This window comes from Gadus chalcogrammus, chromosome 3 (genome assembly GCF_026213295.1).
Source record: "Gadus chalcogrammus isolate NIFS_2021 chromosome 3, NIFS_Gcha_1.0, whole genome shotgun sequence".
In the NCBI taxonomy this organism is placed as follows: domain Eukaryota; kingdom Metazoa; phylum Chordata; class Actinopteri; order Gadiformes; family Gadidae; genus Gadus; species Gadus chalcogrammus.
In genome coordinates, this window is record NC_079414.1 from 21,142,612 (window position 1) to 21,155,192 (window position 12,581).

Genomic DNA, 12,581 nt, shown 5'->3' on the forward strand with positions numbered 1-12,581 from the left:
GAGACAGAAAATCGGCACTACATTAACTCAACAATGATAATGATAGTGGTAATAATAATAATGATGATGATGACCATGATTAAAAATGAAACCTGACAGCCTGTTGTATGATAGGCTATTAAATATATCTGAATGTTAAACCGCAGTATTTATTTGGATAGTGAGAATACGGTCCAAAATGATTTGGAGAACACGACGCTGTCCTAATAAGAACCAATGACCCATCATAAGTATAACAGCTATCGATTTTAATCAAGCCCTCCCCATCCCGGGGAGGCTGGGGGCGCCGTGACGTCACGGCTGTTATGACGGTCAAGATGGCGCACGAGAGCAGGTTGAAGCGGAGGAGCATCTTTCTAAAAGGTTCATCTTTCTATTTTATTTTATTTATCTGATGGTATTTATTTAAGTATGACCATATTCTCCATATTGTATAGGAGGTTTAAACTGCTGTTATCATTTGGTGGTACAGCGCACCAAACCCCTCCATTGCTCCTCTAAACACCTTCGCTTTTCCACCATTCACATACTATCAAGGTTATTGATGATCTAGAATTGTGTGTTTTCTCTTTACTGTTCCTCGAAATGTTAGCGCTGAAACCATCGAGATGAGCATCACTTGCCGATATCCGCGCGCGTTACGGATGGGGTCGCTAGCATAAGCCACTTCCCTTCACTAAAAAATAATAAAACACACATTATACTGACAACACACATTCAAATACAACACAAATGAACGGATAACACACATTCAACTGCAACACACATTCAACTACAATACTCATTCAACGGATAACACACATTTATATACAGCATGCCACCACCTAGGAAGCTACCACACACATTAAATTATTCTCATTTCAACATGCATTAAAATAAAACACACATTAAACTACAACAAATATTCAACTACAACACACATGTCCAACAGCTGATATTTAGTATTCAATTTCTGAATCAATGTTTAGAGCCTTTCTAGTTATTCTGGACCTGGTCGCATCTTTTGAACCTAAAATATCCCAGCTGTCTGAGACACTAGAGAAGAGGAGGGAGAGTGGGGATAGGGTGTGTGCGCGCGTGTGTGTAGACGGCTCTAAAGCTTCCTCTGAGAACAGCAGCATGATCTAGGGCTGACCTGTGTTTACGGTCAGAACCTCTTCCTGTCTTTAAGTAGGAGCGTTACCTCAGCAGATTGACTGTACCTAGTAGTTTAGTTAGGCAATTATGATAATGCGGTTATGGATATAATGATATGCGTTTGCATTCGTGAGGTTATGATAATTAGTTCAATGATAAGGAGGGTTTTTTCAAGGGGTTATGAAATTAAGGTTGTATTCATGACGAATGGATGGTATTATGATAATGAGATTGTATTCACGAGGTTATGATAAGGTTATGGTCATTTGATAATGAGGTTGTATTCATAAGGTTAGGAGAATGAGGTTTTGATAATATGATGATGAGGCTGTATTAATGCGGTTATGATGATGAGTTATGGTAAATTGACAATGAGGTTGTGGTCATGTGTTGATGAGGTTGTAATAATGAGGTTATGATCATTTGATAATGGGGTTGTGGTAACATGATAATGAGTTTGTATTTGTGATGTTAGTGATGTTAGTGTAATGACGCTGTTGTAATACGATAATGAGGTTGCATGCATTATGTAATGGTCATATTATAATGAGGTAGGATTCATGATGTTATGATAATAGGTTGTATTCATGATGTTATGATAATAGGTTGTATACATGATGTTATGATAATTGGGTTGTGGTAATATGATAATGATGTTGTATTCATGATGTTAGTGTAATGAGGCTGTGGTAATTACCACAGCCTCATTACACTAACATCATGAATACAACATCATTATCATATTATTATGATGATGAGGTTGCATGCATTATGTTATGGTCACATTATGATGGGGTAGTATTCATGATGTTATGATAACTAGGTTGTATTCATGATGTTATGATAACTAGGTTGTATTCATGATGTTATGCTAACTAGGTTGTATTCATGATGTTATGATAATTAGGTTTTATTCATGATGTTATGATAATAGATTGTATTCATGATGGATAATTCGTAGTCATGATGTTATGATAATAGGTTGTAGTCATGATGTTATGATAATAATTCGTGGTCATGATGTTATGATAATAATTCGTAGTCATGATGTTATGATAATAGGTCGTAGTCATGATGTTCTGATAATGATGTTAATGTAATGAGATCATGAGGTTGAAGTAAGGAGGTTAAATGCTGAAGAGGAGTTCCAGAAGCCTGTATTATTTTCCAGGTGACCGTGCTCTCTCCTCCGACATGAGATGTGAGGAGAAGGAGGTGCCGACGGAGGTGCAGAAGGAGGTGGGTGCTGTGGGGCCGGTCCACATCGTGCTCGCCCATGAGGACGACCAGGGGTTCTCCCTCGACGAGGAGGCCCTGGAGAGGCTGCTCCTGCGGGAGGAGGTGGTTGACCTCGACGTGGTGGTGGTGTCGGTGGCCGGAGCCTTCCGCAAGGGAAAGTCTTTCCTGCTCGACTTCCTGCTGCGCTACATGTACAACCAGGTGAGGTTCGCCAGTACAACCAGGTGAGGTTCGCCTGTACAACCAGGTGAGGTTCACCTGAACAACCAGGTGAGGTTCACCTGAACAACCAGCCTAGGTTCGCCCGTGAGGTTCGCCTGTACAACCAGGTGAAGCTCACCTGTACAACCAGGTGAGGTTCACCTTTACAACCAGGTGAAGCTCACCTGTACAACCAGGTGAGGTTCACCTGTACAACCAGGTGAAGCTCACCTGTACAACCAGGTGAGCTTCACCTGTACATCCAGCTGATTTCCCGCCCAATCTGAAATCTGGCCGCATCTAGCAAACCGGTTGACCAGCTGCTGGTGCTGGGAGCTGTGTAAAGGTTGTCTGTGGGTGGTGGTGCTGAGAGCTGTCTAAGGGTTGTCTGTGGGTGGTGGTGTGAGAGCTGTCTAAGGGTTGTCTGTGGTGGTGAAGTCCTCCAGCTCGTGGATGGGGGACGCAGAGGAGCCCCTGACCGGCTTCACGTGGCGGGGAGGCTGCGAGAGAGAGACCACGGGCATCCAGGCCTGGGGCCAGCTGTTCCTGGTGGATCGACCAGACGGTAGCAAGGTGGGCTAGGTTAGGGCTACGGTATGCGTTAGCGTTAGGGCTAAGGTGGTAGTAAGTTAGGGTATGGGTGAGGGCTAAGGCAGTAGGAAGTTATTGTAAGGATGAGGGCTTAGGTGGTAGGAAGGTAGGGTTAAGGGTAGTAGTAAGGGTTAGGGGTGGTAATATGGGTTAGGGTTAGGGGATGGAAGCGAGGGTTGGGGTTAGTAAGAACCATCTTCTTAGATCTAATATAAACAGAGGTAAGGTTAAGTGTAGTAGTAAGGGTTAGGGTTAGGAGTGGATGTGAGGGTTGGGGTTAGTAAGGACCATCTTCTTTGATCTAAGATGACCACTACCCTAAGGTAAGGGTTAGGTTAAGGGTCGCTGTAAGGGGTCTTTGTTTGTGCAGGTTGCGGTGATGCTGATGGACACCCAGGGGGCGTTTGACAGCCAGTCCACGGTTCGAGACTGTGCTACTCTGTTCGCGCTGAGTACCATGGTGAGCTCCATCCAGGTGGGTCTCCAGCCTCGCGCAGTCCTTCAGGCCCCAGTCTGGTCTCCTGGACCTCTACGCTAGATTGGAATGATAAGATGCACTCAGCCTCTCGCTTCATTCCAAATGATTCTCCCGCTAGGTCTACAACCTTTCTCAGAACGTCCAAGAAGATGACCTTCAACATCTCCAGGTATCCAACAACCAGCTCATCCCTATTGCCCAGTCACTGACTTACTCACTCATTCAGTCACTGACTCACTCACTCACTCACTCACCCCTTCACCAGGAGGTAATTGTGTTCCTCGGTTCTTTCCTCTCAGCTCTTCACAGAATATGGCCGCCTCGCCATGGAGCAGACTAACGAGAAGCCTTTTCAGGTAAAAATCCCCTGGCCCCCTCCACACTAATGAAACATGTTACCTGGTTTATGAAAAATGCAACTATGTATCATAAACCTAACAGGGAAACTGGTTTATGAAAAGAAGACGTTTAATGTATAGTTTTAAGTTCGACCATGGAACAGACCCGAAGTGGATGTTAGAATATGGATGTTGGCAACAATCTGGTTACACTGACGTTGTTTTGCAACAACTTTAGACATTAGAACCTGGAGTTCAACCATATTGCTGTGTAAACAGCCTGATATTAGGGTGCGTAACAGGTTGATGTTAGGATTTGTAACAGGCTGATGACAGGGCGTGTAACAGGTTGATGTTAAGATGTGTAACAGGCTGACATAAGGATGTGGAACAAAAGCTGATGTGTAACAGAGGCTGATGTTAGGATGTGTAACAGGCTGACATTAGGATGTGTAGCAGAGGCTGATGTTAGGATGTGTAACAGACTGATGTTAGGATGTGTACCAGAGGCTGAAATTAGGATGTGTAACAGAGGCTGATGTTCCTGGTCCGAGACTGGAGCTATCCCTACGAGCATCCCTACGGCCTGGAGGGCGGACACAGCTTCCTGGAGAAACGACTTCAGGTACGGCTCCACCTGGTCCTTCCTCACCTTCTTCCCACCTCCTCCAATCCTTTTCATCTCCTCCTCTCCTCCAGTGTGTATAAACTTGTGTGTGTGTGTGTGTCTGTGTGTGTGCGTGCGTGTCTGTGTGTGTGTAGGTGACGCAGCAGCAGCATGAGGAGCTCCAGACAGTGAGGAGACACATCCACTCATGTTTCTCCTCCATTAGCTGCTTCCTGCTGCCTCACCCGGGCCTCCGGGTGGCCACCAACCCCGCCTTCGATGGACGACTGACAGGTGATCCATCTCCCTTCTAGCACTACAATATCACCGCTCCTTCATCACTCTATCTCCCCTCATCACCCTCTGTCATTTGCCGTTTGTCATGTATAGATATGGATCACCGTTTTTCGTTATCTCGTTATCTCATTAATCAGTTTGTTATCGCTAGATATTGATCAGTTGGTTCTTCTAGATCTCGATCCGTTCTGTTATTTATAGATATTGACCAGTTTGTCGTTCCCTCTAGACATTGACGAGGACTTTAAGAGGGAGCTGTTCTGTCTCGTTCCAACACTCCTGGCTCCAGAGAACCTGGTGGTGAAGGAGATCGGAGGAGCCAAGCTCACATGTCGAGACCTGCTGCACTACTTTAAGGTAAATACTCACCTGTCCAGACCTGCTATAGTAGTTTATAGAGGAGTTATTTATCAAGGGGTTTGTATTTCATAAAGAGGTTAGTAGTTGATAGAGGAGTTGGTTATCAAGGGCTTAGTAGTTGATGGAGGGGTTAGAAATCAAAGGGTTAGTAGTTGATGGAGGGTCTACTTATCAAGGGGTTAGTAGTTGATGGAGGGGCTAGAAACCAAAGGGTTAGTAGTTGATGGAGGGGCTAGAAACCAAAGGGTTAGTAGTTGATGGAGGGTCTACTTATCAAGGGGTTAGTAATTGATCGTTTTTTTTGATAATTTTCTGCTCCAGGCGTACATGAAAATCTACCAGGGGGAGGAACTTCCTCATCCCAAGTCCATGTTACAGGTAAGCCAAGCCCACATCCCTTGTCCATGCTACAGGATAAGCCCCGCCCACACTCCTTGTCCATGCTACAGGTTTAGCAACGCCCCCTGGTGATTGGCTAATACATTTGTGGACATTGGGTGCACAGTATACATTTTTAAACAAGTGTGTTTCACATGCCCACTTCTCTCCCTCCCTTTCTATGTTATGATAAAGTCACTTCCTGTTTACTTGGTGTCAACCCTGTTTAATTTACTTGTGTAACCCTAGGCAACAGCTGAGGCCAATAACCTGGCTGCTGTGGCAGGCGCTAGAGCCCTCTACACCAAGAGTATGGAGCAGGTACGATATAAACACTAGATATATATACTATAGTGTATATACGTCATTTTTGTAATGTATATAGAGTTCCAGATGGATATGGTGTGTGAGTGGTAAAGTGTGTGCTGCCCCCTAGCTGTGTGGAGGAGACACGCCCTATATGGCCCCGCTTGAGCTGTCCCGGCGTCACCACGCCCTGCGGCTGGAGGCCGTCAGACACTTCCGCTCGGTCAAGAAGATGGGCGGGGAGGAGCTGTGCCGGCGCTACCAGGAGCAGCTGGAGGCGGAGCTAGATCTGTCCCACGCCAGCTACTCCAAACTCAACGACGGGAAGAACATCTTCCGGGCGGTCCGGACGCCCGCCACCCTGCTGGGCCTCGTGTTCCTGTGCTACGCCGCGTCCCTGTTCACGGGGCTCCTGGGGGCCCGCTGGCTGGCTTCCATGTGTCACCTGCTGATGGGCGTGGCCCTGGTCGCCCTCCTCACCTGGCTGTACACGCGCTACTCCGGAGAGCTCCGCCCCCTGGGTCACGTCATCGACCGGGTGGCGGCCGCGCTGTGGGAGCAGGTAGCTACGTCACCCGGCAAATACACGACTCCTCGACTGACGCGTGACGCTTTTATTCAACGGTTACTGTCTTTGTACATGTCCACAACTCTGACACTTTATTCGTACACTTGCACGACTCTGGACACTTTATTCGTACACTTGCACGACTCTGGACACTTTATTCGTACATGTCCACGACTCTGACACTTTATTCGTACACTTCATTAAATTCAACATTTCCACATGTTCTCTGTTTAATCTCTGATCTCTCTGTTCACAGAAGACTCCCCACCAGGTGAGCCCCAGTGCACCATGAGTACTTGACCTCGGTCCAAGCATAAGGTCTCACATGGACTGCTGTGTACCAGTATCAAATGTCTCACCTATGTCCCGTTCTTCCAGGTGTTTTCTAAACTTTGTGAGGCGCTCCGGAGCCGAGGTCGGCTGGCCCGCTGGCTTCCGATTCGGCGCCCGCGTCTAGCCTCCAACAACAACCTGAAGAAGAACTAGCACCATCATGTACGCTTCTCCGCCCGGAGGAGGCCGACACATTGGCTCCTCCTGACGGCCTTGTTGAGGACTCATTGAAAACACACTTTGGTGTTTTATTTATTTAAATTATTGGAAATGTGAACAAAAACAGAATGTTTTGCTTCTGTCTCATCAAATTGACGATGCCTCTACCTAACAGGCTATGCTCACGGTTAGCTCCTCGCTGGACTCTGGGTAAGCCGGTCGCTAGGTGCTGGTTTCACCTGATATCGATTAGGCCACTGGTTAACCTAGGGCCAGCCCATTGGAGTTAGCCTGGCGTCTTGTCTTAGCGTGGTACCTTTTCAAGCTCCGGTTAGCTTACCGCTGCCTTGGTTGAAGCAGGTGCTCCTAGCATTGATGAAGACACTTGTTTTACACTCTTCACATCTATTTGTATACATGGGGCATGTATGAAATATACATAATTAAGATATACATATATAAATACATTTTCTAGACCTTTTTGGTAGCTGGATGAATCAGTATAGATATACGGTATATATATATAGTGTGTATTTGTACATAGTATATCACTATGTAACGGCAGCCTGTGGTGACCTGTGGATATGAAATAAAGCATTTTGTAAAAAATATGCTTGCTTACGCTTATGCATTTATATTGTTGTCTAAAAAGTAGTAATAACATACTGTCATGGGCATCTCTTCTATCTGAGCATAGTACCACCTACTTGTAGTTGCTAATGGCTAAAGCATAGTTGCTCGTGTGACTCCCAGCAGGTACTTTGATTCCGTCTCCTTATGAGTAAGTTGCTCTTATCCAGAGTAATCACTTTGATAAGAACATATACTTTAATAAGTCCATGTGATCAATACAGTAGAATACTAAAACCTAGAGATTTAGGTATTTTACTAAACGTAGGGAGTTCAATCTCCCAAGAAATTAATTCAGAAATTACATTATTACATATTGAACCGCGCAATGAGGACAGATGAAGCTGATTTCAGATCCCCATCTGGAACGGGTAGACAGTTTGAACAGTGGGAGACAAAACATGTCGATGACGGAGCTTTATTTACAAAAAAACAACTCAAGGGAAAACTTTCCTCAACTACTGGTTAAAAAAAAGTACAGGAAACCAAGATGACCGCAGCCAGGAACTCAGATCAGGTCAGCCACTGGAGGAAGAAGAGAAGACGTTAGTCAAACTCAAAGAACTAACTAGTCCAAACATAGAATTCACTGGCATCTCGTCTATCTGGGTGGAGTAGTACCAACTAGTCTTCACTATTAACAACATACCATTTATGGGCATCTCGTCTATCTGGGTAGAGTACTACTAACTAGTCCTAACTAGTACCAACATACCGTTCATGGGCATCTCATCTATCTGGGTAGAGTAGTACTGCTCAATGTCTCTCAGGATGCGGATGTCGTCGTTCTTCACAAAGTTGATAGCCACACCTTTACGGCCGTAACGACCTGATCGACCAATCCTGAGCAAGAACACAGAAAACGTTATCACCTGTTTACATACATGCATGACAAAAGGTTCAAAAGGGATAATAAAAAAAGTAGGCTACACTTAAAAATAGGGTACATCCAATGTATTTCTTGCTATAATTGTTAAAATGTACATCCCGACATCAATCAATAAGCTAGCAACGTAGAACATCGCCAACGTGATAAATTGTTTATTACATACAGCGAGTAACAATGGTACTATCGCTAACATCATCTCTTTATTACAAACAGCCAGTAACCATGGCGACTATTGCCAATATGATCCTCTTCTTTATTAGATACAGCCAGTAACAATGGTGGCTAACGCTAACATGATCCCTTCTTTGTTACAGAAATAGCCATTAACAATGGCGACTAGCGCTAACGAGATCCCTAGTATATTACCTACACACTAAGTAACAACAGCGATTTGGATACTGACTTACATTCCAACTCTCCTACGGACTTCAACAACCAACTATTAACCAACTCTCCTACAGCCGTCAGCCAACATTTAACAGACTCAGATCGATACAAGGAATGAAGCAATTGGTTTAATTTGGTGACCACCACGAAAGGACAAAGAGGATCCATAATGAATAGTTACCTGTGGATGTAGAGCTCTCTGTTGTTTGGCAGGTCGTAGTTGATAATCAGAGACACCTGAGGTACATCTAATCCACGAGCCCACACATCTGTAGAGATCAGCACACGACTACAAAAACACAGACACACAAACAGTTAAAAAGCAGAATAGGCAAATAAATTCAGCTAGAGACATTTGGAGAAACAGCTAGAGAGCGAGAGACAGCTGGAGCAACAGCATGAGGGACAGCTAGAGAGAGAGAGCTGGAGAGAGCGACAGATAGGGAGAGACAGTTGGAGAGACAGCTGGAGAGAGAGCGAGAGAGACAGCTAGAGAGAGAGAGCAGGAGAGAGCGACAAATAGGGAGAGACAGTTGGAGAGACAGCTGGAGAGAGAGCGAGAGAGAGAGAGAAAGACAGCGAGCTGGAGAGCGCGACAGATAGGGAGAGACAGTTGGAGAGAGAACGAGAGAGACAGGTACCTGGCTCCAGATCTGAACTCCTTCATGATGGACTCCCTCTCCTTCTGAGGCATGTCTCCGTGCATCGATGACACTGTGAAGTTAGCTTCTCTCATCTTCTCAGTCAGCCAGTCCACCTGCACAAAATACACACAGACTGTCACACGTGGACTTCACGGTGGACACAAGAAGACTGTGTGTACCTTACTCTTTACATTACAGAAGAGGACTGTGTGTACGTACCTTTCGCTTGGTGTTGCAGAAGATGACGGCCTGTGTGATGGTCAGCGTGTCGTAGAGGTCACACAGCGTATCAAACTTCCACTCCTCCCTCTCAACGGCCACGAAGAACTGCTTGATCCCCTCAAGAGTCAACTCATCACTAGAGGAACGAAACAGGATTAGTATCTATTCAACCAACTCATCACTACCTATTCAACTAACTCATCACTAGACCCAAGAAACGGCCTTTCTATACACACACGTAAACTATACATTACATGAACCTGGGAGTAATAAACAGACATAAAGGGGGTACTATATACACACACACAACATATAGATATCTATAGATAACATAAACATGTAATACAAAACATACAGACATAACAGGATTACTATATACACAACATATAGATATCTATAGATACATAAACATGGAATACAAAACACAGACATAACAGGAGTACAGTACATACACATACAACCTATATAATAAGTTACTTTTCTAGTCGCTATTACCTACAGCGTAACCAGGCTTCGGTGCCTCCCTAACTAGTACCTGCAGCCCCAGCAGGCTGCTGTGTGTCCTTAACTAGCACCTACCGCTTCACCAGGATGCGGATGGGGTCGGTCATGAACTTGTTGGTCATCTCCAGGATCTCGTGGGGAAGAGTGGCGCTGATCAGACACACCTGGGTTGCAGGAGGCAGGTAGCGGTACACATCGTAGATCTGCTCCTTGAAACCTAAAGCACACACATATGCACACATGTAAGCACACATGTGAGCCCTCTCGTTTCCTGTCCCCGGGGTTCTTGTACAGGAAGAAGATCTGCACCTTTATTCAGCATCTCGTCTGCCTCATCCAGAACCAGCATCTTGATCGCCCTCGTCCGCAAACTCCGCCTCCGGATCATGTCTGTAGGAAGAATGACGTCATCAACAACCTACGCCTTCAGATCCCTTCTGTAAGAGGTGACTTCAAAGAACCCCCCCCCCCCCCCCCAGAGAGAGAGCAGGACTGACCGAAGACCCGTCCAGGCGTCCCTGCGACCACATGCTGGCCGTAGTCCAGCTTCCTGATGTCTTCCCCCACGTTGGTTCCTCCAATGCACGCGTGACACTGGACGTTCATGTAGTCTCCCAGAGCCAGCAGCACCTGACAAACACAAGAATGAGCCCTGTGTGTCTGACTGTGTGTGCGTGCGTGCATGCGTCTGTGTACGTGTGTACTCGTGTGTGTGCGTGGGCGCCTACCTTCTGAATCTGACCCGCCAGCTCTCTGGTCGGGGCAAGGATCAGAGCCTGGGTCTCCCGGACCTGCAGACACACAGACCCGTCGTCATGACAACAGCCAAACATATCACACAAACCTAGGAGTACTACAAACAGACGTTACAACAGCAGTACTACACAAACAAGTAACCTATACATTACACAAACCTAGGAGTAGGATATATAGCAGTACTATATACACAAATCACCTACACAATACATACAGAGTACAATACATTCAGACATCACTACATACAGATGTGTTGTATAGCAGTAGGTACCTGAATGTCAAGACACTGCAGAACAGACACACAGAACGTTGCGGTCTTTCCAGTTCCAGACTGAGACCTGCAAAGAGAACCAGTGAAGTTCAGAACACAAGAGACTAAATCAAACTATTAAACCCATCACTCAACTAACCAGCCGGTCTAAAACTGGTATTTAAACAAAGTCAGACTTACTGAGCGATGACATCTCTTCCTTTAATGATCTGTTTGATGGCTCTCTGCTGGATCGCAGACGGCTTCTCGAAACCTGAAACACAAATTTTAAACCATACACGTTAAACCAATACAATTTTAAATAATAAAAGAACAATAAACCATATCAACATTACATTCTCCAATAAACATTTTAAACCGTACAGGTCCAATGTACAACATTTTAAACCACACATTTCGAATATAGTACATTTTAAACCGTACAGGTCCAATGAACAACATTTTAACCGTACAGGTCCAATAAACAACATTTGAAACCATCCATGTTAAACCTATACACAACATTTGAAACCATACATGTTTAACAAATAAGTTGCATTTTAAACGTATATAGAATATTTTAAACGATACCCTTATTAAACTCATACATTTTAAACTACGGTAACGAGAACCAGCAAGGCTACTCGAGGCTAGCGGAGCTGTGCTACTTCAGCTAGCATAGGCTGGCTAGCATCTTAGCTAACGTTCATGTGTACAAAACATAACAATGAGGTTGAACAAACTTTCATTCGTTAATATACGTTTGTACGTTTACAAGACAAATGCTTTACAACCGCGTAACCGTAACAGAGGGTTAGATAGGTGGTAAAATCAGCATCATTAAAATATTTGCCGCCGTCGTACTGGCGCAGTTCGGGGGCCTTGCCGGCACCGGATCCCCGGCCTACCGTATGCGTAGACGCCGCGGAGGAGGTCCTCCCGCAGGCCCATGGTGTCGAAGGTGGGGGTGACATCAACCTCCTCGCTGGTCTCGAACTCAATCTTCGTCATGTCCTCCTCCTTAAGGAGGCGCCTTTTAGACACGACTGGAGCGACTGCCATGGCTTCTTCGGTACTGTTTTATCGAAATAAGGAATAAATTCAACCACTTGACTGGTCTTTGTGTACTAAACTTTAAGAGTATCGTTCTCGGAGTTGGGCGGAAGCAGAGTAGAGGAAAGACCGCCGCGTGTGTCGCGTAGATGACGTCACACGACGCTATCTAGGACACCCAACATCGTCCCCATCAGGCGAGAGAAGGAACCGCATACCCATATCCTTGTATACTTCCAGATCAGCAATCACTC

The 12,581-nt window shown here is 45.3% G+C and overlaps 2 protein-coding genes across 3 annotated transcripts; one reads left to right on the forward strand and one right to left on the reverse strand.

Moving 5' to 3' along the window:
• The first annotated feature begins 316 nt into the window (after positions 1 to 316).
• On the forward strand, positions 317 to 7,582 carry LOC130379679 (atlastin-2-like). 2 transcript variants are annotated; one of them, XM_056586658.1, is made up of 14 exons: positions 317 to 363; positions 2,309 to 2,577; positions 3,016 to 3,150; positions 3,539 to 3,643; positions 3,765 to 3,815; positions 3,946 to 4,002; positions 4,517 to 4,609; positions 4,747 to 4,885; positions 5,118 to 5,245; positions 5,570 to 5,626; positions 5,876 to 5,947; positions 6,063 to 6,494; positions 6,757 to 6,771; positions 6,879 to 7,582. In XM_056586658.1, exons 1-14 carry the CDS (start codon positions 318 to 320, stop codon positions 6,984 to 6,986), a joined length of 1,707 nt encoding a protein of 568 aa, XP_056442633.1. In that variant the 5' UTR covers position 317; the 3' UTR covers positions 6,987 to 7,582. The 2 variants fall into 2 exon arrangements, with proteins under 2 accessions (XP_056442633.1, XP_056442632.1); XM_056586657.1 differs by having other exon boundaries at positions 6,063 to 6,936.
• Positions 7,583 to 7,797: 215 nt separating this feature from the next.
• On the reverse strand, positions 7,798 to 12,524 carry eif4a3 (eukaryotic translation initiation factor 4A3). Its single transcript, XM_056586663.1, has 12 exons — positions 12,183 to 12,524; positions 11,476 to 11,548; positions 11,296 to 11,362; positions 10,997 to 11,059; positions 10,766 to 10,898; positions 10,578 to 10,658; positions 10,344 to 10,485; positions 9,762 to 9,900; positions 9,540 to 9,655; positions 9,080 to 9,187; positions 8,338 to 8,465; positions 7,798 to 8,147 (listed from the first exon to the last, which is right to left on the reverse strand). The coding sequence occupies exons 1-12, from the start codon at positions 12,334 to 12,336 to the stop codon at positions 8,131 to 8,133; spliced, it is 1,221 nt and encodes a 406-aa protein (XP_056442638.1). The 5' UTR covers positions 12,337 to 12,524; the 3' UTR covers positions 7,798 to 8,130.
• Between the last annotated feature and the right edge of the window lie 57 nt (positions 12,525 to 12,581).

Coding starts and splice junctions, on each gene's coding strand:
- eif4a3 (XM_056586663.1), bottom strand. CDS start 12,336: ATGGCAGTCGCTCCAGTCGTGTCTAAAAGGCGCCTCCTTAAGGAGGAG. Junction 10,486..10,577: donor AGACGAGATGCTGAATAAAG/GTGCAGATCTTC, acceptor TGTGTGCTTTAG/GTTTCAAGGAGCAGATCTAC. Junction 9,188..9,539: donor GAGTTCAGATCTGGAGCCAG/GTACCTGTCTCT, acceptor GTGTTTTTGTAG/TCGTGTGCTGATCTCTACAG.
- LOC130379679 (XM_056586657.1), top strand. CDS start 318: ATGGCGCACGAGAGCAGGTTGAAGCGGAGGAGCATCTTTCTAAAAG. Junction 364..2,308: donor GAGGAGCATCTTTCTAAAAG/GTTCATCTTTCT, acceptor ATTATTTTCCAG/GTGACCGTGCTCTCTCCTCC. Junction 5,627..5,875: donor ATCCCAAGTCCATGTTACAG/GTAAGCCAAGCC, acceptor GTGTAACCCTAG/GCAACAGCTGAGGCCAATAA.